Source organism: Odocoileus virginianus, chromosome 11 (genome assembly GCF_023699985.2).
Source record: "Odocoileus virginianus isolate 20LAN1187 ecotype Illinois chromosome 11, Ovbor_1.2, whole genome shotgun sequence".
Classification (NCBI taxonomy): Eukaryota; Metazoa; Chordata; class Mammalia; order Artiodactyla; family Cervidae; genus Odocoileus; species Odocoileus virginianus.
The window spans coordinates 39,191,539-39,214,957 of record NC_069684.1 but is presented as its reverse complement, the minus strand read 5'-3'; the positions used below and the strand labels follow the sequence as shown (position 1 = coordinate 39,214,957).

The window sequence follows — 23,419 nt, the reverse complement described above, 5'->3', positions numbered from 1 at the left end:
TTCTTATTTTATAAAAGAAAATAAGCGACTCGGTAGCGACTAACTTCCCTGGTAGTGTCAAGAGTCTGAAACAGATGTATCACCAGAGATAGAAGGAACACGTTAGGCCAGAGGCCAGATGTCTTCTTCCCAGATGAGAAGCGAATGCCTCTTTCCCTATACAATGCTACGTTAAGGGGCGCTTGGGAAGAAGAGTGGTTAAGAATTGCGGACTTTCAGGCAGAGGGTCCCTAAACTTGCTTCTGAGAGATCTTTAGAAGCCTCAGGGGCATAAAAATCTCGGGTGGGTACATTGCTCGTTTTAAAGACTGAGAAGCGGTCACTTTTTGGTCTCAGATGGTAGCGAAAGACGGGTGAAGGCGACCACTTCCCCCGCTTTCGGTGAACCCCAGAACTTGAAACTCCCCCAGCAGGAGCCGCAGTTTTCCTTTCTGGCCCCATCACAGCGAACCCAAAGCACGAATCCAAAAGAAAACAGATGAATCGAGCCGATTCCAGCAGAGGAATCCGGCAGGGTGCGAAATTCTCCCCGAGGCGGAAAAGATGAGAAAGTCGTCCCACTCCAACCAATCAGATTAGAGGAAATCTTGGCGCCCAACCCCCCCCACTTCCCGCCAGCCAATCAGCATCTAGTTCGATGGGCCCGGCCCACTGACACAGGGAAAAAGCCTTTTAAATTTTATTAGTATAGCTTTCCCCCGCCACCTTCATTCTAGGCCTTTCCACAAAGTGCGGTCAAAAAAGGAAAACTGCATGTAACAATTCCAAAGCTGGTCAGTCTTGCGGTGAGAAGCGAAACCACAGACCTCTTAAAACAGTGATACTAAGAGGGACAGGGACAGGGAAACGAGAGTTCTGGAGAGAAAACTACAACTCCCAAGGGCCTTAGCGCGAATTACGCGCGCCCCGAGCAAGAGGGCGGACCAGCGTAGGAAGGAGACTGAGGGTCACGAGGCTGCTCTAGGACTTCCTGAAGTGGGCGGGACTTGAGGTGGGCAGGGCAGTGGACACCTCGGCTCTCCCGCTCTGTGTCCTCCTCCCTCGGCCTCAGCCGCCAGAGACGTCGGAGGGGGCGTGGCCCGCGCGGAGGCTGGTGGGGGAGCGAGCGCCGCGGGACGTGGGTGACGCGTCTCCTTCCAGCTCAGCGGTGTGTGAGGTGTCGCGGCTCTGCTGGCGATTGGCTGTTGAGAGGCGAGTGCGCAGCGGCCGTTGGTCGCCGGCAGCACGGAGCGAGAGCCGGGGCGGGCGGGGGGGATATGGGGGGGCAGCGGCGGTGGCGGCTGGAGAAGGCGGGCGCGGACGAGCCGGCGGCCGCGGCAGCAGCGGCGGTCCCCGGAGTCGTCCTGTGAAGCGCCCCGGTCGGCGCCGCCGTGGGCCCCTGGGAGAGGGCAGCCAGCGCTCAGGAACCGGTCCTCCAGCGCCGCAGCCCTTCGGACTCTCGGTCCCATCCTCACTCTCCTGCTCCGGCTCCTCCATCTTGGCCTCGGCAGTGGCAGCTGCCGGGAGGATGTGCCGCCTTCTGGCAGGGAGAGGAAGGAGGAGAAGATGAAGAAGTACCGGCGGGCCTTGGCCCTGGTCTCCTGCCTCTCTCTGTGTTCCCTAGTCTGGTGAGTAGCCGCGACCACACGGGAGTTTCCCTTGAGGGGAGACGGGGCAGGGAGCGGCCCAGGTCACACCCCCAAATCATCCTGGCTTTTGGAGTGCGGGTCTCCGAGGCGCCTATGAAGCAACAAACACATTATTCCGTGACTTCCCGGCGGACTGGCCTGGCAGCACTCTGTATGGAGATTTTCATGGTGCATTTTGGAATTTACAGTCTTAAGTGGCAGAGGAAGCGCCAGGGTGCCTTTGTACCCAGTTACCCTGGCCCTTGGCGATGGAGAGGTGTTTGGGTAGTGTTCAGATAGAGACTGGCTAAGTTGTTCGAGCTTAGTACCAGCCACTTGTTTTCATGGCGTGCGAAGGGCAGAAAGCGTGTCGGATGTGGCTTGTTCCCTACAGGCGTTTTTAAAAACGTGACTTGTGAAGGTGAGTAATGTACAAACAGTAGTTCTCTTGGCCCTTTTCTCTCCTGGTCTTTGCCTCGGATACTCTTGGGGTTGCTGTTCTTGGAAACTTTGGGGGGCGTTATGAAGCACTTTTTCAAGGGGTAGATGATAAGAAGCTGTTCAGTAGAGTGTGTCTTAGGTGTAGTGTGCACGGATGTTTCTGATAGTGTGCCTTGGATAATGTCCCTTAGTAATGGAAGGATAAGGCGAGAAGAGGCTTTGTCTATAAGTTTAATAAGTATGGAGTTTCTGTTAATCCCTGGCACATTTGGGTTTTTGGGGAGGAGCAGAGAGAGCTTATCAGTCAAAGGATCGTTACCATTGCACTTGAAAAATCCCTCTGTACTCCGAGGGGATTTCTTCAGAGTTGTGTGATGTTTGCTGATTGAACAGATGCTTCTGTCAAAGTGACTTACTGTTACATTAAAATCTAGGTAAACTAAGTTTCTTGTTTAGCTTATTTCTACAAAACACCGACAGTTTTTTTCATTAGTGTGGGGTGTCTAACGGATTCCAAAGACACTGAAGTTTTACCAGAAAATAATAGATAAATAAGAAGAAAAGAAAACACTTGCCTGGCTGAAGAATTTTGAGTGGTAGGTTGATAGACGTTTTAGAGAACAAGAAATTTGACCTTTCTGACATTTACTCTCAACCCTTTAGTAAGACCAGTGTTACCTCACCTTAATACTTACCAGCATCACGTTGGGTACAAAAAGTGGTTGTAGGAAGTGAGTACACTCACCTCATTTTAAATTTAAATTTGCGCATGAGAGAGGGAAACCTGTATTCATAACCACTTCTTTCTGTTGGCTGTTTAGTTGTAGGTTATGCATCTTTTCTCTTTCTTCCTGATCTTGCCCATCTTTAGATCATGTTATTATTCTTCATTACTTTCTGAAATGGTTTAGGGCAAAGAGGTTATACTTTTCATTCACATTTAAAACACACCAGGATCTCTGATTTTTTTTTCTAAGTTGAAATATATCTGATATATAACATTGTATAAATTTCAGTTGTAGAACATATTGATTTGAAATATTTACATATTGTAATATTACCATTGTAGCAATAGTTAAGCACCTCTATTGTATTACATAGCCATTCCTTCTTGTGGTGGAAATAATTAAGATCTAGTCTGTGAGAGTTGGACTGTGAAGAAAGCTGAGCACCGAAGAATTGATGCTTTTGAATTGTGGTGGTGGAGAAGACTCTTGAGAGTCCCTTGGACTGCAAGGAGATCCAACCAGTCCATCCTAAAGGAGATCAGTCCTGGGTGTTCATTGGAAGGACTGATGCTGAAGCTGAAACTCTAGTACTTTGGCCACCTCATGGGAAGAGTTGACTCATTGGAAAAGACCCTGATGCTGGGAGGGATTGGGGGCAGGAGGAGAAGCGGACGACAGAGGATGAGATGGCTGGATGGCATCACCGACCTGATGGGCATGAGTTTGAATAAACTCCGGGAGTTGGTGTTGGACAGGGAGGCCTGGAGTGCTGCGATTCATGGGGTCACAAAGAGTCGGACTCGACTGAGCGACTGAACTGAACTGTGTCTCATCAAGTTGATAATTATCATACAATAGTATTGTTTATACTAACTATACAGTGGTCTTCAGGACTAACTAATCTACCAGTTGCAAGTTTCTACCCTTAAATGGAATTGAAAAAAAATTAATTGGTTGGTAGCAGTGAAATCAAACATTTCAGTGTAGTTTTAAAAATCATTTGTGGAATTAAATTAACTGTGCTTCTATTACTTTGTTTAATTTCTATCTGTCTTTTGCTTAAGCTAATCTCAATATGGTTTCTCAACTTGATTCATGAGAAATAGTGATGAGCTCACGACTTGTTCAGTTGCTCAGTCGTGTTCGATTCTTTGCAACCCCATGGACTGCCAGCACATCAGGTTTCTGTCCTTCACTGTCTCCTGGAATTTGCTCAGACTCATGTCCATTGAGTCGATGATGCTATGACCTGTTAAGGGAAAAAAAAACCAGTTGGCCTATTGAAAATAATAGTCATAAAGTTCTGTAAAGTTTGTTGATTTTCACAATGAAAAATGGATGTTGAGGGTTTAAGTAATGCAAAATTTAAGAAACTTTTGTTTAAGAAACAATTGGGTTAGTTTGTTTTGAGATTTGTTTGCACTGCCAAATTCAGAGAGATTTTAATTGCTCTTTACTGAAGCGGTGGGAAGGCATTAAAGTAGAATATTAAGGCTTGAGAATTTTTTGGAAGGGTCATGATGAGATCAGGAAGAGGAGTGGTGTATGGTGTGATTGGCAGAGACTTTTCTTCCTTGGGAAATTGGAATAATGAAATTAAGTCCCTGACTCACCTGGCGATCTGGTCCTTGCTACAGTCTGGTCTGTTAGGTCATTTCTCAATATCTCCATTCTCCTTTAGCCTAATGCCATTGTAGGGTTCAGCAGGTTTTGCAAGAGTCATTTTTGTCTTTGTCATTCATAAAGTGTTCCAAGATTTTGTGATTCTTTTTTAAGTTGTATCATTTTGTAGATTTTTGGGTGCTATATGTTTATACTACAACACTCTAGTTTCTGAATTTCCAGCCTCCTCATCCTACCAGTATTATTGCATTTTGTAACCACCTTATTTATATTGTCACATATTTACAGATCTTGATTATGTCTCCCCTCTCCTTTTGTCTTTCCAGCCTGGAGTCCTGACCTTAGATTACTTTCACAGAAGATCCATCCAATCTTTATTATTCATTCTGGTTGCTATTTTTTTCCTTTTTTCATACTTTTATGTGATTATCAAGTAGCACAGAGTATTTTAGGCATAAATGTATTATAGCTAACAGCAAGAATAACTATGATAGCTATTATTTATTGTCAGATACTCTTTGTCAAGCCTGTGGTGTGTACTTTGCACATTTTAGCAACCTAGCACCTTTAATCTTCAGCACCTTTAATCTTCACAACAACCTATGTGTATTATTGATAAATTAATTTTATATTTTATAGTTGAGGAAGTAGAGAAGTAACTTGGCTAAGGCAAAGCAGCTATTAAGTTCTGGAGCTTGGATTTGAACCTAGGCTGCCTGATTCATAGGATCCTGACTGCTGTAATCCTTTGACTATGGGCCAGAAAGCCTATATTGTAGTTATGGCTCCATCACTTAGTAGATCTGCGTCCTTGGACATGTTTTGTGGTGACTTCGAACCTTATTTCTTATATCCTAAAAGTGGGAAAACTAATTCATTCACAGCTCATAGGGTTGTTAAGATGATAATACGAGAGAGAATATATATGGTAGATCTTTGTAACATAATAAGGGTACATTATCTATATATTTCACCATAAACTCATTAAACAAAGGTTTTTTGCATGCTCGTTAGGTACCAGATGTTGTTACTGGCATTGAAAACCTGAAAATAGGGTGACCAACTTAGCCTGGTTTTAGCAGTAAAAGCCCCAAGTCCCAGGAATCCTCTCTGTTAGTTTCCTATTGCTGCTGTAACACGTTACCAAAAATTTAGTGACTTAAAACAACATACATTTATTATCAGTTTTGGGTTCAAAAGTCCAAAATAAGTCTTAACTGGGCTAAAGTCAAGGTGTCAGCAGTCCTGGTTCCTTGAGACTAAGGGGAAGAATCTACTTGACTTTTTCAGCTTCTAGGGGCTGCTTATATTCTGTTGATCACCATTCTAAAAAGGAAAAAAACCACTCACCTTAAGTGGTAGATATTCAGATTTTTTTGTGTCCCCCCCTCATCAGAAATTAAAAGACGCTTACTTCTTGGAAGGAAACCATATTAAAAAGCAGAGACATTACTTTGTTAACAAAGGTCTGTCTAGTCAAGGCTATGGTTTGTCCAGTGGTCATGTATGGATGTGTGAGTTGAACTATAAAGAAAGCTGAGCCCTGAAGAATTGATGCTTTTGAAATGTGGTGTTGGAGAAGACTCTTAAGAGTCCCTTGGACTACAAGGAGATCCAGCCAGTCCATCCTAAAGGAGATCAGTCCTGGGTGTTCATTGGAAGGACTGATGTTGAAGCTGAAACTCCAGTACTTTGGCCACCTGCTGTGGAGAACTGAGTCATTGGAAAAGACCCTGATGCTGGGAAAGATTGAGGGCAAGAGGAGAAGGGGGACGACAGAGGATGAGATGGTTGGATGGCGTCACTGACTCAATGGACATGGGTTTGGGTGGACTCCGGGAGTTGGTGATGAACAGGGAGGCCTGGTGTGCTGCGGTTCATGGGGTTGCAAGCGTCCGACACGACTGAGCGACTGAACTGAACTCATCAGAAAAACATTGTGTATGTAGCTTTATTATGTTCTTAATTGTTTATAAGATTTATAAATGTGCAAATATGGTATTAGTATACTTATATACTAATAACAGTGTACGTAATAAGTGACACAAATTAGGTGATTAAGAAAGGTGAGAAAGAAAATAATCTAATACTTTGTTAACAGACCTTTTTGTACTTATTTAAAAAGTAATAATTTGGTGAGAGATGTGTAATTGACTGACTAGATTATTTTACATCATAATGGGGATGAATAATAGCTTGTACTTAGCCCTGCGATTTTGTTGTTGGCTTATGCTTGCCTTATTATTATCTTTGTGGGATTTTTTTTCAGAGCCACTTCTCCATGTTGTGAGAGTCAGTTTAGTTAAAACTAAATAAGTTAATCCCTACATCTGCTTCATTGGACACGTGTAAATGATACTGCATCACAATATGCTGGAAGTAAAATATATTTTATGGTTTACTGTTTGTGGAACTTCCGTTCTTTCCTTGACTTTCAGACTGTATAGTCTCTGCCGTTATGACTGGCTGACCTTTAGACGGAGTGTGAATCCTTATATTAATCTTGGTAAAGCTAAATAAAAGTTAACTTTTTTTTAAAGAGCATCTTTAGGTTCATAGCAAGATTGAGCAGAAAGTACAGAGATTACCTTTAATACTTGATCGCTGCCCCCCACCACATGCTTAACTTATTGCATTATCAGCATCTCCCACCAGAGTGGTTTAATTTATTTAAGACTGAAAAAAATCTCTTTTTTTCTTTTTTGCACCGAAAAGGATCATCTTGGAGGAGCTCATATTTAGAGCTAATGAAAGAAGAGCCTGACATTTAGACGATTTTCATACATTTGACAGATAGTTACCAAAAATAGTGTAAAAGGTCTTGAGGAACTCAAAGGGAAGACTTTGTATTCTATAATAGATATGGTTTGTCTCTAGCTGTGTGTCCTTGGACAAGTTACCTCTGTGAGCTTCAGTTCTCATCCATAAAATGGTTTGAGAACGGTGAAGTGCAGTCACACTAGGGGGGAGTTGATTGATAACCTAATTCAGGGTAGTCTGTTTTGTTGGTGTTTTTGGCCTTAGTATTAATAGTAATTTTTCTGAGGGTATGCCACCTAGTTTTCATTGATTTAAGAGGTTTATTTCTTGGCTTGTAATTTTGTCTCTGAACCCTTTATTTTGCTTTTTCTCTGACAGTTTTGCTGATTTCTTGCTCATTTGTTAATATGCATAAAGTGAAAGGAAAGTGAAGTTGCTCAGTCGTGTCCGACTCTTTGCGACTCCTGGACTGTAGCCTACCAGGCTCCTCCATCCGAGGAATTTTCCAAGCAGGAGTACTGGAGTGGGTTGCCATTTCCTTCTCCAGAACCATTTCCTTCTTCCCAACCCAGGGATCGAACCCAGGTCTCCTGCATTGCAGGCAGATGCTTTACCATCTGAGCCACCTGGGAAGCTTTAGTGAGCAGAAAAATAAGAAACTTAATTTTTTTTCGTTTATATTTTTATAAGCAGTATTTTTTTTTTCCTTTTAAAGATAATGATTAGAAATTTCCTTGGGGTAAAAATTTTTCTTTGAAAATTTCCAACTCTGTCTTTGATCTGGAGATTTTTTTCACTATGTTTTGTTTCTGTAACTTTTTAAAGACTCTAAATCTGCTTTTCTGAATCAAATAATATTAAAAATAAGTAAAATAATAAAATAACCCTTCTCCAAATTATTTGATGACTTTAAAAAAATGTCTGTCTTGTTCTGGGAATGTAATGTTCAGCATGGTGAGTGTACGTAATGATAGTGTATTGTATGTTTGAAAGTTGCTAATAAGAGAGTAGATCTTAAGAATTCTCATCACAAGAAACAGCCTTTGTACTAGTGATGGTGGATGTCAGCTAAACTTTTGTGGTGATCATATGGCAATAAATACTAATATTGAATCATATTGTACACCTGAAACCAATATAATGTTATATGTCAATTATATCTCAGTAGAAAAAATTAAATACTTTCTTCTGGAACTTTATGTGAAAAAGCTTGGGAAGAAAGTTTATTTTTAGTCTGGGATATACATTCCATAGAAAATGTCTGGTACTTAAAAGAGGTCTTGGGTTGTTAAAAACAGTGTCAGCTCCCTTCAGACAAATGAGATGAAACCAGATTGCCTAAATAGGAAAAAGTCTGTGAAAGAAGGTGTATGATGTCTTTGTGTAAAAGCTGAACACTTGTCTTCAGTAAAAAATGGTAAATAATTTACTTATAATATCCTTTGGAATTATTTTTTAAAGAACTGGATGTATTTCATAATAGCCTCTTTAGATTATTAAACATTTGAAGATGTATTGGAATAGATGCAAGTAGTAGACAGTAGAAAATGTCTTGGCAGACATTGGAAAAAACAAAAGATGTCAGCACCAAACTTACCTTTGAATGTTGGTTATTTCATTTTTCAGCTATTCATGAACTCTTTCAGGTTTTCTTTCACTTTTCTCAACAATCTGAATAGAGAAATGAATCTACATGTATGCCTAATAGTCTAGTGCTTTTTAATCAAAGGGAAGAGATAAGTTTACCAAAAATTTAAGTGCTTTATTATTCTCTCAAGTCATCTTTATGTGGTAACATTTGTATATTTGAAATATGTTAGTGAGAAACTAAATACTCTTTGTTGGAAACATGTACATGTTGCAGATTATACTTCAGTGTCAGGTGTATGTTCACCTGTTTTGTTTTCAAGGCTGTATTTTAAGTAGTTTCAGAAAATAAAATTGTACATGTCTCAAGGGAATGAAAATTGCGTTTGCGTATTTGCAGTATGTTAGTCCTTTGGTATACATTTGTTTCATAAATGCTGAGTTTTTTGAAAAAATTTGATTTTATTTTTAGGACTTCGTTTTTGTAATGACTCAGTTAAAAATTATTTTATATTTTTCATAAAAGTAACACTTTGTTAGAAAATGTTTTGTAGCATTGACATAGCTTATAAGTACTAAGTCTATTTTGTATTTCTTATATGGAGTATTTGAAATCAGTAACAGGAAAAAAATGTGTAAAGTGCTTAAAACAGTGCTTTGCTCTTAGTAAGTTCTTATTATTCACTCAGCCTGGATACTTTGGCAGAAGTTGGATCCTAGGCTGAGGTATCAGAGTTCAGATATAGGAATCCATATGTTTGTTCAAAATATTATTTGGTTGCCAACAGTATATTGGGTGTGTGGGGGTTGCTAAAGAAGCAGGAGACTTGAGCTCTGCCCTGAGGAGTATGCAAGTTGATGTCAGAATATACAAAGATATTGGTGTAGTGAAAATGGCATGAAACCAAGTTAGAGCTTGATTGTAATCTTTTCTTTCCTGTATTAACAGTGAAGCTTTTTGGGTACTTATTTTTGTTCTAAGTGCTTTATATACACTTAACTCATTTTGACTTTATTAAACTCTTTGAGATAGTCACCACATTTTAAAGAGACTAAGAAAGGCACAGAAAAATTAACTAACTTGCCAAAATTATCAGTAAGCCATGAGCTGGAATTTAAGTAGCCTTTGAATCTGAGCCTGTGCTCTTAACCACTACCCTGTGCTACCTGTAGGCTGATAGGTGGCCTTAGGCAAGTTTCTTTTCTTTGTCAGTTTTCTTATCTAAAAAATGAGGTTGACTGGATTGACTCAATGAGAAAGGGATATTGGAATTATTCATTCATGAAGCTTTAAAAAAAAAAAAATGCCTAAGCCACTTACCTTGGAAGTTTGATAAGTTTGGAATATTCTTTTGTGTGTTCCAGTTGTTACTACTAAATTAAATGAATTCTGAGACTTTTCTTTTGCACTTTTAACATTCTAAGATACCTGATTTGAGCATTAGTGAAAAGTACAAAAAGCTGAGTTGGTTAGTAGGGGCTTGAAGAGAAAAACTGGATAGGAGTTGTCAGGTAAGACTTGGTTTTAAGAGAAATGATGTCTGTGGTTCATAAAACTTTGCTTCAGTGGAATGCAGGCGCTTCACAAACTGAAAGAAGATATACTGGTGCTACTAATATGAATAGTGGCCTTTCCCTAGTTTGCGTGTGTATGTGCTTCTGCTTGTCTGCCTGCAGTGGGCAGATAGTACTTAATTGTCAGGAGAAATGAGAAAGAGTTATGGGTAAAGGAGACAGTGTACTTGATATGAGTGGAAATGATAGCAAGCAGACAAACCTGAGTAGGAAATAAAGTCATTCCTTGGTATTTGGGGGAGGGGGGGGGATTGCTTCCAGGACTCCACCTCGATGTTTAAGTCTGCTTTGTAAAATGGCATGGTCACTTTGCCCTCTGTATAAATGGATTTGGAACCTGTGGATGCGGAGGGCCAAATGTTTTCTGGAGATTGTGATGGGTTGTGTAAGTTAAACCAAGGAGTTAGGCAGCGAAGATCCAGCAAGAGAAGTGGTGTTTGGAGACTTATTATTTTGACATCATTGTATTAGATATTTCTCAGAGAAGAACGGCTGGAGGGATGATCACTAAATGAAAAGCAATTGGAATAGTTGAAGTTTGTCATAATAAGGACTTAACTTGGCAGTAGAAATGAAGAGGGTGTGTTCAACAGAGGTTTTGAGCAAGTCAGTGATCAGGTTTGATGATAGGTTGGCAGGTTGGCAATGCAGTAGAAACAGCATTGGGCTGTGATTCAAAGGAACTGGGTTTTGGTTTGCGTCTGACCAGCTCTTGGTCTTCAACACTGCCTTTCGGTCATCTATCTCAGTGTCAACAGATGTTTACGGAGGCTTCTGTTTGCTGTGTTCTATGCAGGGTTCTGGTGGACAAAACAAAGTAGCTGCTTTCTTGGAGCTGACTGTGGTTGAGAAAATAAATTCTAGGGTCTAAAATTATGAATCTGAAAGTTCAAAGAGAGGAGTGAACTTTTTTCTTTTAACTTGGGCAACTAGAGGAATTGGAGGTGTTAAAAAAGAATTTGAAGAGTTGCAGAGAGTTTTAAAAGAGAAGGAGCTTTTAGTTGAGATGAGTAGAATATCCTAGTGGAGACATTGTATGAGTGAAAGTCGCTCAGTCATGTCTGACTCTTTGCGGGCCCATGGACAATACAGTCCATGGAATTCTCCAGGCCAGAATACTAGAGTGGGAAGCCTTTACCTTCTCCAGGGGATCTTCCCAACCCAGGGATCAAACTCAGGTCTCCTGCAGTGCAGGTAGATTCTTTACCAGCTGAGCCACAAAGGAAGCAACAAGGGAGACGATATATATAGGCACTTAAATGCAGACTTCAGTAAAGATGACACTTTGGCTGGAGCTATTCTCCTAGAGGGGATCATTTAGGAAACAGAACCTTTTGAATGAACATGGAGTTGCTGCAGATACTTAGAAACAAAGAAAGGTGACAAGCAAACTAAGGCTCTGAAGAGAAGGAAGAAACTAGGGAAAGAAGTTTAATGAGGTCAGAAATATAAAAGTCTCAGATACCCTGAGAAGCTTGAAAATTGAGAAAAGGACCTTGTTTTCAAGAGAGAGGTAATTGATTAACTTTAGTGAGCGGAAATAGAAAGTATTTGGAGAGTGGTAGGTGTGAGTTCATATACATTTGTTTGGCAGCCAGAAGGAATGCAAGAGGTTGGAGTAGCCTCCCGTATGCTTCAAATTATCCAACCCATTTCCATCTGAGGTTGATTTGCTTCAAATTATCCAGCCCATTTCTATCTGAGGTTGATTGAATTCTTAAGATGCTGAGGGCCTCCTGCAAGGGACTTGAGCATCCATGGATTTTGGCATCTAAAGAGGGTCCTAGAACCAAGATACCTAGGAACAACTGTTTTCACTACTTTGGAATTTGATAAATGAAAGACGATGACAGGACAGCAGCTGATAGCAACTGCTGCCATTTGAATGCATATTCTATGCCAGACTAAGCATTGAACAAATAGATTCAAGGGATAAGGTTTGATATAGTGTCTGAAGAACTCTGGACGGAGGTTCGTGACCTTGTACAAGAGGCAGTGATCAAAACCATCCCCAAGAAAAAGAAACCCAGAAAGGCAAAATGGTTGTCTGAGGAGGTCTTACAAATAGCTGAGAAAAGAGAAGTGAAAGACAAAGGAGAAAAGGAAAGATACACCCATCTGAATGCAGAGTTCCAAAGAATAGCCAGGAGAGATAAGAAAGCCTTCCTCAGCGATCAATACAAAGAAATAGAGAAAAACAATAGAATGGGAAAGACTAGAGATCTCTTCAAGAAAAGTAGAGATACCAAGGGAATATTTCATGCAAAGATGGGCTCAAATAAGGACAGAAACGGACGGTATGGACCTAACAGAAGCAGAAGATATTAAGAGGAGGTGGCAAGAATACACTGAAGAACTGTACAAAAAAGATCTTCATGACCCAGATAAAATGATGGTGTGATCACTCACTTAGAGGCAGACATCCTGGAGTGCGAAGTCAAGTGAGCCTTGGGAAGCATCACTACGAACAAACCTGGTGGAGGTGATGGAATTCCGGCTGAGCTATTTCAAATCCTAAAAGATGATGCTGTGGAAGAGCTGCACTCAATATGCCAGCAAATCTGGAAAACTCAGAAGTGGCCATAGGATTGGAAAAGGTCAGTTTTCATTCCAATCACAAAGACAATACCAAAGAATGTTCAAACTACTACACAGTTGCACTCATCTCATGCTAGCAAAGTAATGCTCAAAATTCTCAAAGCCAGACTTCAACAGTATGTGAACTGAGAACTTTCAGATATTCAAGCTAGATTTAGAAAAGGCAGAGGAACCAGAGATCAAATTGTCAACATCCACTGGATCATAGACAAAGCAAGAGAATTACAGAAAAACATCTACTTCTGCTTTGACTACGCTAAAGCCTTTTATTGTAGATCACGAGAAACTGGAAAATTCTTCAAGAGGTGGAAATACCAGCCAACTTAACTGTCTCCTGAGAAATCTGTATGGAGGTCAAGAAACAACAGTTAAAACCGGACATGGAACAATGGACTGGTTCCAAATTGGGAAAGGAGTATACATCAAGGCTGTATATTGTCACTCTGCTTATTTAACTCATATATAGAATACATCATGTGAAATTCTGGGCTGGATGAAGCGCAAGCTGGAATCAAGATTGCCGGGAGAAATATCAATAACCTCAGATATGCAGATGACACCACTTAATGGCAGAAAGCAAAGAGGAACTAAAGAGTCTCTTGATGAATATCAAAGAGGAAAGTGAAAAAGCTGGCATAACCTCAACATCCAAAAAATGAAGATCATGGCATCCGGTCCCATCACTTCATGGCAAATAGATGGGGAAACAATGGAAACAGTGACAGACTTTATTTTTTGGGCTCCAAAAATCACTGCAAATGGTGACTGTAGCCATGAAATTAAAAGACGCTTGCTTCTTGGAAGAAAAGCTATAACCAACCTAGACAGCATATTAAAAAGCAGAGGCATTACTTTGTCGGCAAAAGTTCATCTAGTCAAGACTGTGGATTTTCCATTAGTCATGTATACTTGTGAGAGTTGGACTACAGAGAAAGCTGAGCCCTGAAGAATTGATGCTTTTGAATTATGGTGTTGGAGAAGACTCTTCAGAGTCCCTTGGACTGCAAGATCAAACCAGTCAATCCTAAAGAATATTCATTGGAAGGACTGATGCTGAAACTCCATTCTGACTTTGGCCACCTGATGTGAAGAACTGACTCATTAAAAATAAGACCCTGATGCTGGGAAAGATTGAAGGGAGGGGGAGAAGGGGGCGACAGAGGATGAGATGGTTGGATGGCGTGACTGATTTGGTGGATTTGAGTTTGAGCAAGCTCCGGGAGTTGGTGATGGACTGGGAAGCCTGGTGTGCTACAGTCCATGAGGTTGCAAAGAGTCGGACACAACTGAGCAACTGAACTGAAGCATTGCACATGCATTATTTCATTTTCCTGTTTTACAGTGTTTATATTGAGATTTATGGCTTTTGTAATTAGTTTGCCCAAGAGAATTTGCATAATAAAAGGGGGAACCCAGGATGTAAGAGTTGGTTTATAAAGAAGGCTGAGCACCAAAGAATCAGTGCTTTTGAATTGTGGTGCTAGAGAAGACTCTTGAGTCCCCAGGACTGCAAGGAGATCAAGTTAGTAAATCCTAAAGGAAGTCAAACCTGAATATGCATTGGAAGGACTATTGCTAAAACTCCAATATTTTGGCTACTGGATGCGAAGAACTGACTCTTCGGAAAAGAGTATGATGCTGGGAAAGACTGAAGGAAAAGAAGTGGGTGGCAGAGGATGAGATGGTTAGAAAGCATCATCATTTCAATGGACATGAATTTGAACAAACTCTGGGAAATAATAAAGAACAAGGAAGCCTAGAGTGCTGCATTCCATGGGGTCACAAAGAGTTGGACAGGCCTAAGTAACCGAACAACAAGTTTTGACTCTGAAGTCCATGCCCTAGCCACTACACTACAAAACTTTGTCTCTTGGGGCTGTTATCTAAATCAAGGGGTAAACATTGCCCCTCCTTTGTGATAGTTCTTATATTTGTATCTGCAGTAACATGATCAATTCTTAAGAGAATGAATTAATGTTATTTTCTCACCTTTCTTTTCATTTGTCTGTTGACTAGAGAATATGACATGGGAAATGTAGCAGTACAGAAAGATGATAGGCTTTGGAGAGAGAGAGATCTAGATTGGTTGAGTAACTTTGGACCAATTAACTTCTGAGGTTAAGTTTGTTTATTTGTAAAAGTTAAATTAATATTTTAATGTAAACAGCTTGACACATTAAAGAAAGACTGTGTTCTCTTCTAGAGACATCAGATACTTAGGATCAGATTGGTCATGCTCAGTTTATGCTACATTCTTTATAGGTCCCCCTTTTCCCCTCCACTTTACATCATTACTCGTTTATATTCTATCTTCATTTTCGCTTCTATTCCCCCCATGTTGGGCATTTACCCTGGAGTATATTTGATGTGTTTCTCCAGTTAATCTTCATGTATTTACTTAGATTTCTGATTTCTTCCAAAAATGATGTTTTGTTTATATGTATTAAAATTTGCATAAATGGTAAAATGCTATTAATCTCATTATTTTTCCTATTTCCTTCTGCCTAGCACTTTTTTTTTAGAAAAATGCTAACTTGTTTTAGTTACTGGAATCACCATTATGTGAATTCTGAGTAGTGTGGCAGCTGCCTCAGGAAGGGCTGATGTCATTTATTCACTGAGTATTTATTGAGCCTTTTGCATGTATGCTGCTTCTAAAGAGAGACTTTATACCAACAAATGCATCTGGGAGTATTCTGTTCCATTTGCTTATCTTTTGCTGTCCTAATACTGTAGACTAATTAGAGTGGTTTTGTGATTAAATCTTAATTATCTGGCAAGGTGAACCACTTGCCTTTGCTTTTTTTGTTAATATAGCTATTCTCAGATCAGTTTTTCCATATTTAGAACATCCTTCAGGCTTTTTTCTCAGGATTTTCTTAAAAAAATTTTTTTTTTAGTTTATAGTAGATTTATAGTGTTGTGTCAGTTGCAGGTGTGCAGCAGAGTGATTTAGTTATACATATGCATATATCTATATTCTTTCTCATTTTCTTTTCCCACATAGATTATTGCAGAGTATTGAGTAGAGTTCCCTGTGCTACATGGTAAGGATCCTTCAGGTTTTTTGATAAGAATTATATTGGAGTGCTGAATCAGTTTGGGGAGAATTGCTGTTTTTACTTTGCTGTCAACAGCACTCCATCCATGAGCATACTAGATCTTCAGTTGTCTCTTCATTTTATGGTTATTATTAGAGTTAACATTTTTTCCTCTATAAATGGTTGTATAGTTTTTAAGGTTAATTTCTAAATTATTTAAAAAAATTGTTATTGCTAATGGCTTATTTTATATCTTCTTATTGCTGGGGAGGAAAATATTGGCTTTTTTGCTTATTTTTAAAATTGAAATAATTTATACACAGTTAAGTGCACATGTTGTCAGCTGTATAGTTGGATCAGTTTTGACAAATGCATACATGTAACTTACACCCATCAAGATGCAGAGCGTTTCTATCACTCCAGAATGTTTTCTCATGTCGCATTCTATAGAATTCCCTGAAGCAACTGGCAATTTGATTTCTATCACCATGGATTTGTTTTGCTACTTCTGGAAACCTATTTAAATAGAATTAATATGTTAATTAATAAGAATAAATTTATTCTATGTCTGACTTCTTTCACTCAGTGTAATGTTTCCAAGATTTATCCATCTTATTTCATTCATTAGTAGTAATTCACTCTTTATTGTGAGAACTAGTATAATAGATTGTATGAATGTACTACAGTTTATTTATATTCTCTGTTGAGCATCTGGACAGCTTCCAGGTTTTGGCTATTAGGAATAAAAGCTACTGTGGACATTTTTGTACACATAGTTTTCATTTCTCTTAAGAAGTACATAAAAGTGGAATTGCAAGTACTGAAACAGATGGATATCCTATGCTTCTGGAGATAGTACCCTGAGAAAGACACATTGCTTATGAAGGATTCCTGCCAGGAATATATAACTTGAATCTGGTCATGATGAAACATAAAGCAAACCTCAAAAAAGGACCTACCATGGTCCTTTTAAATACCATTTTAAAAATAAAAGGATTTTGTCCTTCAAAAGTGTCAGTACCAGTTTCATTCTTTTACAAGTGGCTGACCAGTTTTCCCAGCACCACTTGTTAAAGAGGTTGTCTTTTTTCCATTGTATATTCTTGCCTCCTTTGTCAAAGATAAGGTGTCCATAGGTACGTGGGTTTATCTCTGGGCTTTCTGTTTTGTTCCATTGATCTATATTTCTGTCTTCGTGCCAGTACCATACTGTCTTGATGACTGTGGCTTTGTAGTAGAGCCTAAAGTCAGGCAGGTTGGTTCCTCCCGTTCCATTCTTCTTTCTCAAGATTGCTTTGGCTATTTGAGGTTTTTTTGTATTTCCATACAAATTGTGAAATTATTTGTTCTAGATTTGTGAAAAATACTGTTGGTAGCTTGATGGGGATTGATTGAATCTATAGATTGCTTTGGGTAGTGTAGTCATTTTCACAATATTGATGAACAATATTGATGAACAGTGTTCATCACAGCACTGTTTATAATAGCCAGGACATGGAAGCAACCTAGATGCCCATCAGCAGATGAATGGTTAAGAAAGCTATGGTACATATACACAATGGAATATTACTCAGTCATTAAAAAGAATACATTTGAATCAGTTTTAATGAGATCGATAAAACTGGAGCCCATTATACAGAGTGAAGTAAGCCAGAAAGATAAAGACCATTACAGTATACTAATGCATATATATGGAATTTAGAAAGATGGTAATGATAACCCTATATGCAAGACAGAAAAAGAGACACAGATGTATAGAACAGACTTTTGGACTCTGTGGGAGAAGACAAGGGTGGGACGACCTGAGAGAATAGCATTAAAACATGTATATTATCAAGTGTGAAACAGATCGCCAGCACAGGTTGTATGCATGAGACAAATGCTCAGGGCAGGTGCACTGGGAACACCCAGAGGGATGGGATGGGGAGGGAGGCGGGAGGGGGGATTCAGATGGGGAACACATGTAAATCCATGGCTGATTCATGTCAATGCATGACAAAAACCACTACAATATTGTAAAGTAACTAGCCTCCAACTAATAAAAATAAATGAGAAAAAAAAAGTGTCAGTACCACATAAGATAAAGGCCAAGAAGTGTTCCAGGTCAAAGGAGGCTGAAGACACAGGACATGGTCTTAGACTTGATTCTGTGCTCAGGGTTGGGAGGGGAAGGGGCAATGCTGAAAGGACACTACTGAGGACACAGATTATTGTGTCAATGTAACACTCAGGTTGTTAATTGTAGTGTGGTTGTGTAAGAAAATATCCTTATTCTGAGGAAACGTGTACAGAGATACTTCGAGATACATTACATGGAGTGGGGAAAGAGAGGGCCATGAACTTGCTGTGAGAATGGCAAATGATGGGACAAATGGGTCACAATAGGTAGAGAGGGTTTGCAGTTGGTCTTTGTACTATGTTGGCATTTCTTCTGAAAGCTTGAAATTATTTCCAAATAAAAAGTAGGGGGAAAAAAAGATTGGGATTTCCTTTTCTTTAGATAAGGTGTTGATTAATCCACTCAAAAATTTTAAATTATTGTGAGTGAATTCCAATTTTTGTATAGTTTGTCCCAATTTTATTTTTCTAGAAACATCCTTGTCTTCTGAGTTTTCAAATATATTAGTATGTATAGCTGTTAATATTTTATAATTTTTAAAAATAGGTTTTGCTTGTGGTTATTTCATGCTTTTAGAACATATTTTGTTAATTCACATCACCAACTCTCCTTTACCAGTTTTTCCAGAGGTTTGCCTTTTTAATATTTTCCTTGGAGAACCAGCTTTTGGTTTTAATGTTTTGGTTTGGTTTTTATTCAGTGATTTCTGTCCTTAAGGGTCTTCCTTTTTTCCTTAGATTTAAACTGTCCTTTATCTTGAGTTGAAAGAGTAGCTCTTTTGTATTCAGTTCAGGATAGTTTTCCTGCTGCTGTTTTACCTGCATCCTACCAGTTCTGACCTCTAGTCTTCTGCTCTAGTATTTTGTAATGTGCCCTATATTTTCCTCTTTAACAAACAAATTATTCTGCTTTATAATTTACAGACTTTAGAAGGTGGTTAGCTGTTTGTAGTCTAAATGACACTCAAATGCAAATTTTACAATACTTTTAATTACATCTACTCTAAAAGTTAATACCTTTCCATATGAATGGTGAATCCATGCCACATTGGGGGGGGGGTGACAACAAGAGACAATTTTTTGACTTTGTGTGAGGGTGTGGTGGATGGGTGGTTGAGTTGGGGAGGTAGTGGTAGTGGTCAAGGGAGGAAATGGGGCTGATGGGAAGAGGAATGAAAAGTGATTGAATTTTTTTCTTGCTGTGTGCTACAATACAGTTCCCCTAAGAACCCTCATTAGTAAGTATTTATTAAACACCTAATGTTTGCAGGTTTTGGCTATGTAGGGAGGGGCTAAAGTAGTTAGGAATATGAAATTGATCTCAAAGAGTTTAAGTGTAAGAGGATATACTTGGCTCACAGTCAGTTTAATCAATAGTAATAAGAGTCTGAGGGGAGAGTGTCAGGGGCTCACAGACTGCCATTTATCTTGCTTGATGTGATTTCTGGTGCTGAATTTCTTAAAAGTTTTGAAAGTAATTTCATCAGGCTTGGGGTTTTCACAGTACAGTTTTTGAAAGTTGCTTCAGTAGTATGGAATCAGATCCATTTAGTCATGCAGTAAAGTGACCTCAGCTATTTTAATGTGACCCACTGATTCTTAATGATGGGGCATGCATATCTTATTCACCTGAGAGAACTTGTTGACAGTAAAGACTGCATTATAGAGATTCATTCTTCTTCAGTGTAGTTGGTGTGGGTTTGTGTTATTTTACTTTGGTGATTTAAAATTTCTTGACAGTTCTTAGTTGGTGATCATTTTTATCTATTTTAGTCTATTTTCTTATACACAAAATTAAGGATATCTTTGCAGGTCTGTCTTTAATTAGCATCTGTCTTTATATAGGGACTGATACATTAGAGGTAAACAGTGATGCTATTGATAAAGCTATAGGGTAGCTTTATCAATAGGGTAGATAAGCTAATAATGTATTGCACACTAATGTCAGGTGTACTAGGGTTCTTCAAAGAAATAGAACCCACTTGATATGTAAAGTGAGATGTTGGGTCACACGATTATGGAATCTGAGAAGTTCTACTATCTTAAAGCTGGAGACTGAGGAAACCCAGTGGTATAATTCAGATCAAGTCTGAAAACCCATTAACCAGTGAGGCAGAAGATATAATCCCAGTAAAAGGGCTAGAGAACATGAGACGCCCCAGCTCAGATAGTGAGGCAGGGGAAAAAGGGCAAATTCTTCTGATCAGTCCCTTAAAGTAGGTGATGCCCGCTCGTATTGGGGAGGACAGTCTACTGAGTCCACTGATTCATATGCTTGTTGTTGTTCAGTTGCCAAGTTGTGTCTGACTCTTTGCGACCTCATGAACTGCAGATTTCAATGCTAATCTCACCCAGAAAGCTCCTAACTTTGGATAATGGAATTTGATTATGTGATAGTAAAAATAAGTCTCAGGAGATTTAATGTCTTTTGGCTGTCTTCACACTAACTGTGAATATTGGGATTTATATATACACATATACACATGCAGAATTACTGATGATAAAACTAGTATATGCTCATACTAGAAATTTAGAAAGTATAGAAAAGAATGAAAAAAATAAAGGGGCATAATCACCAAAATTCTAACACCCATAGTTTTGGATATCTGAAACTTTTTGCTGTCCCAAATATGTGTATATATACCCTGACAAATACAACTACAAACACCCATGTGAGAATCAATACAAAAGTCTGTCAATAAGGAAATTTTAATAAATAATGATATATCTGTATGAAAATTTGAATAAGTAATATATTCTTATGGCTCAAAATTCAAAAGACTTAGGGTATTAAAAAGTGAAAAATACCCATCTATCCAGTCACTCAGTTTTCCACCCTGGAGGCAACCAAGGTGGTGCTTTTTTTCCCTTTTGTTTTTAATTCTTTCAGAGAAATTTATGCACGTACAGGTGCCTTTAGTATACATGTGCACACATAGTAGCATACTATAGGCATATGTTATTATGTACTTTGCTCTTTTATTGGATTTTAATTTTTATCAAAATGATGTTTTCATAACAAAAAGTCAGATAGCTCTACAAGGATTTTTGTTTATTTGCTTTTGCAAAGAAGTCAGTCCTTCATCCCTCTTTCCTCATTTTTCCTTTTCAGGGAAACCACTTTGATCTTTTAGCTGATGAATTTTGTTTACTTCTTTGTCTCTAAAATAATTGTTTTAAGTCAGTTTTAGGTATATTACTGCAAATGATCAGATTCTCTTGGTAATATAGTTCAGTCATAATTTGGATTAGATCAGTATTCATGACTATAAATGATACAGCTGAGCCATGTAGTAAAACATGGTTACTTTTCCTTTTTCTGTTCCACTTTTCCATTTTCATGGGGCTAATATTTGACTTGTGTTTTCTTATTTTTCTCTTTAATTACAAATTGTCTGCTAGTTATGTAGATTTGTTCTTGAGATTTTCAGATACTCCTCTAAGTTGTGCTGTTAATTCCATCCTCCAAAAGAATCTTCCAGAGCTTCTGATGACCTCCAGTTTAGTTTCGGTTGCCCTCTGTGTACGTACATCTGTCATCCACGGAATTCTCTTTGCAGTCACCCTGGGAATTCCCTTTTGCTCTTTCATCTCACTACTATATTGTAATTATTGTGGTTTCTTACATGTCTAATTTCCCCACATTAAAATCTTCTTGACTATTCTGTTTATATAAACTTTAGAGTCAGTTTGTCTGATTTTTTTAAAGCTTTCTTTTTTGCAGCTTCAGTGTGTGGTTTTCAAGTCTTCCATATAACCTTGAATTGTGTAAAATTGACTTTTTTTTTCAACTTAATATCAATTTCAAATATTTTTACTATTAAGAGCATAGAACACGTATGTGTATTTGTGTAGAACATTTCTCGCTGAGTTTATATTTGGTATTTTATTGTTTCTATTATAAATGGGGACTTTTCTGTTAACTCTTATAACTGGTGGTGATGATTTGAGTAGAGTATCTGTTGATTTCTTTCTTAATTTTATACCTAGTAATATTATTTTATACCCAAGCCTCCTTTTAACAGTTACTTTTTAGTTTTCCAACCATATAAACTCATCTGCAATTAATGATAATTTTACTGTATCCTTTCCCGTTTTTATACTGCCTTTGTCCTCGTATTATGTAATACTAGTGATAATGGACATTCTTGTCTTATTTCAGATCTAAGTAGGGGTATTTCGGTTTCTTCACTGATTATGATAGTGACTCTTAGGCTTATGTGTTATACATGTATTATGTATTCCCTATGTTAAATATCTACTTATTACTATTTCAATGACTTTCAAAATCTTGATGGCTGCATAAATTTATCAAATGTTTTTTGGTGATGATAATCTTGAGTTTTTGTTCCTTGATATTTTTGCATAGTAAAGTAAAATATATTTTAAACCATTTTGGAATATCAGAGCTAAACTCTACTTGACCATAATAGTGGTGTGTTAAATCTTTGGTATGTTAATGGAGAGTTTTTCTTTTTTATTTTCTTTAGAACTTTCATGTCTGATTTCATACGTATTACTAACCTATTGTATTTATATATATGTGCTGTTTCCGTTAATTTTTGATATCATTGTTATGTTCCCTATAAAATAATTTGGAAGCTTTACTTCTATACTTTGAAATGGTTTAGGTAGCTTTAGCATTATCTGTTCTTAAATATTTGGTAGAATTTAGAATATCAGTGGCATCTGGTGCTTTTGAGGAGGTTAGCTGTTTGTCAACTTTCTCTGTTCCTTCTGTGATAATTGTCAGATACTCTTTATTATTGTGAAGTATTTCCTGTTTTACCTTTGTGAGATTAATGATGCCTTACTTGGAGTGCTGATAACACTGTTTATATTTTTCTTAGGGTATTAAATAAAAAACCTTTGTCTTATGTACATTTGTCTTCATCATTAAATTGTCAAATTGTTAAGAACATTAGGATAAGAACCATCTGTTTGTCTATTGCCTCAAATTCTAGTTCACGGTATGGAATATGTTGATTTAACAACCTTATTTTTTTTTTTTTTCATCGTGACGGTGGATGTTTTACAGGCTTCCCAGTTGGCATGTGTGTTGTAAAGAGAGTTCTTCAGCTTCATCTTATTACTCTCAAGATGACAGTTGTGCACTAGAAAATGAAGATGTACAATCCCAGAAAAAGGTACCTTAAATAAAGATGAAGTTGTAATTTGTGTATTAACTTTCTGTCTTCTCAAAACATTTGGAATAAAGATATTTCAAAATACTATGACATTATTATTGATGGAAATTTGTAATTTTCTTTGCTATACTCTAAGGAGTTACTTAGGTAATTCTGAAATTAACCTAAATATTTATTTATTCTTATTGCTTGTA

The 23,419-nt window shown here is 38.2% G+C and overlaps 1 protein-coding gene and 1 non-coding gene across 7 annotated transcripts in view; one reads left to right on the top strand and one right to left on the bottom strand.

Annotated features, from left to right (window-relative positions):
* The first annotated feature begins 1,451 nt into the window (after window positions 1-1,451).
* Window positions 1,452-23,419, top strand: part of SUCO (SUN domain containing ossification factor) — an 86,166-nt gene continuing 64,198 nt past the window's right edge. For all 6 annotated transcript variants that reach the window (XR_002314812.2, XM_070474319.1, XM_020899087.2 and 3 more), the window contains exons 1-2: window positions 1,452-1,607; window positions 23,117-23,225. Coding sequence is in view for 5 of the 6 variants with exons in the window: in XM_070474319.1 (XP_070330420.1) it covers window positions 1,546-1,607; window positions 23,117-23,225 (171 nt within the window). In the remaining variant the exon portion in view is untranslated. The remainder of the gene's footprint in view (window positions 1,608-23,116; window positions 23,226-23,419) is intronic.
* TRNAC-GCA (transfer RNA cysteine (anticodon GCA)) lies at window positions 7,720-7,791 on the bottom strand. Its single transcript has one exon. It is a non-coding gene; the product is annotated as a tRNA-Cys (tRNA).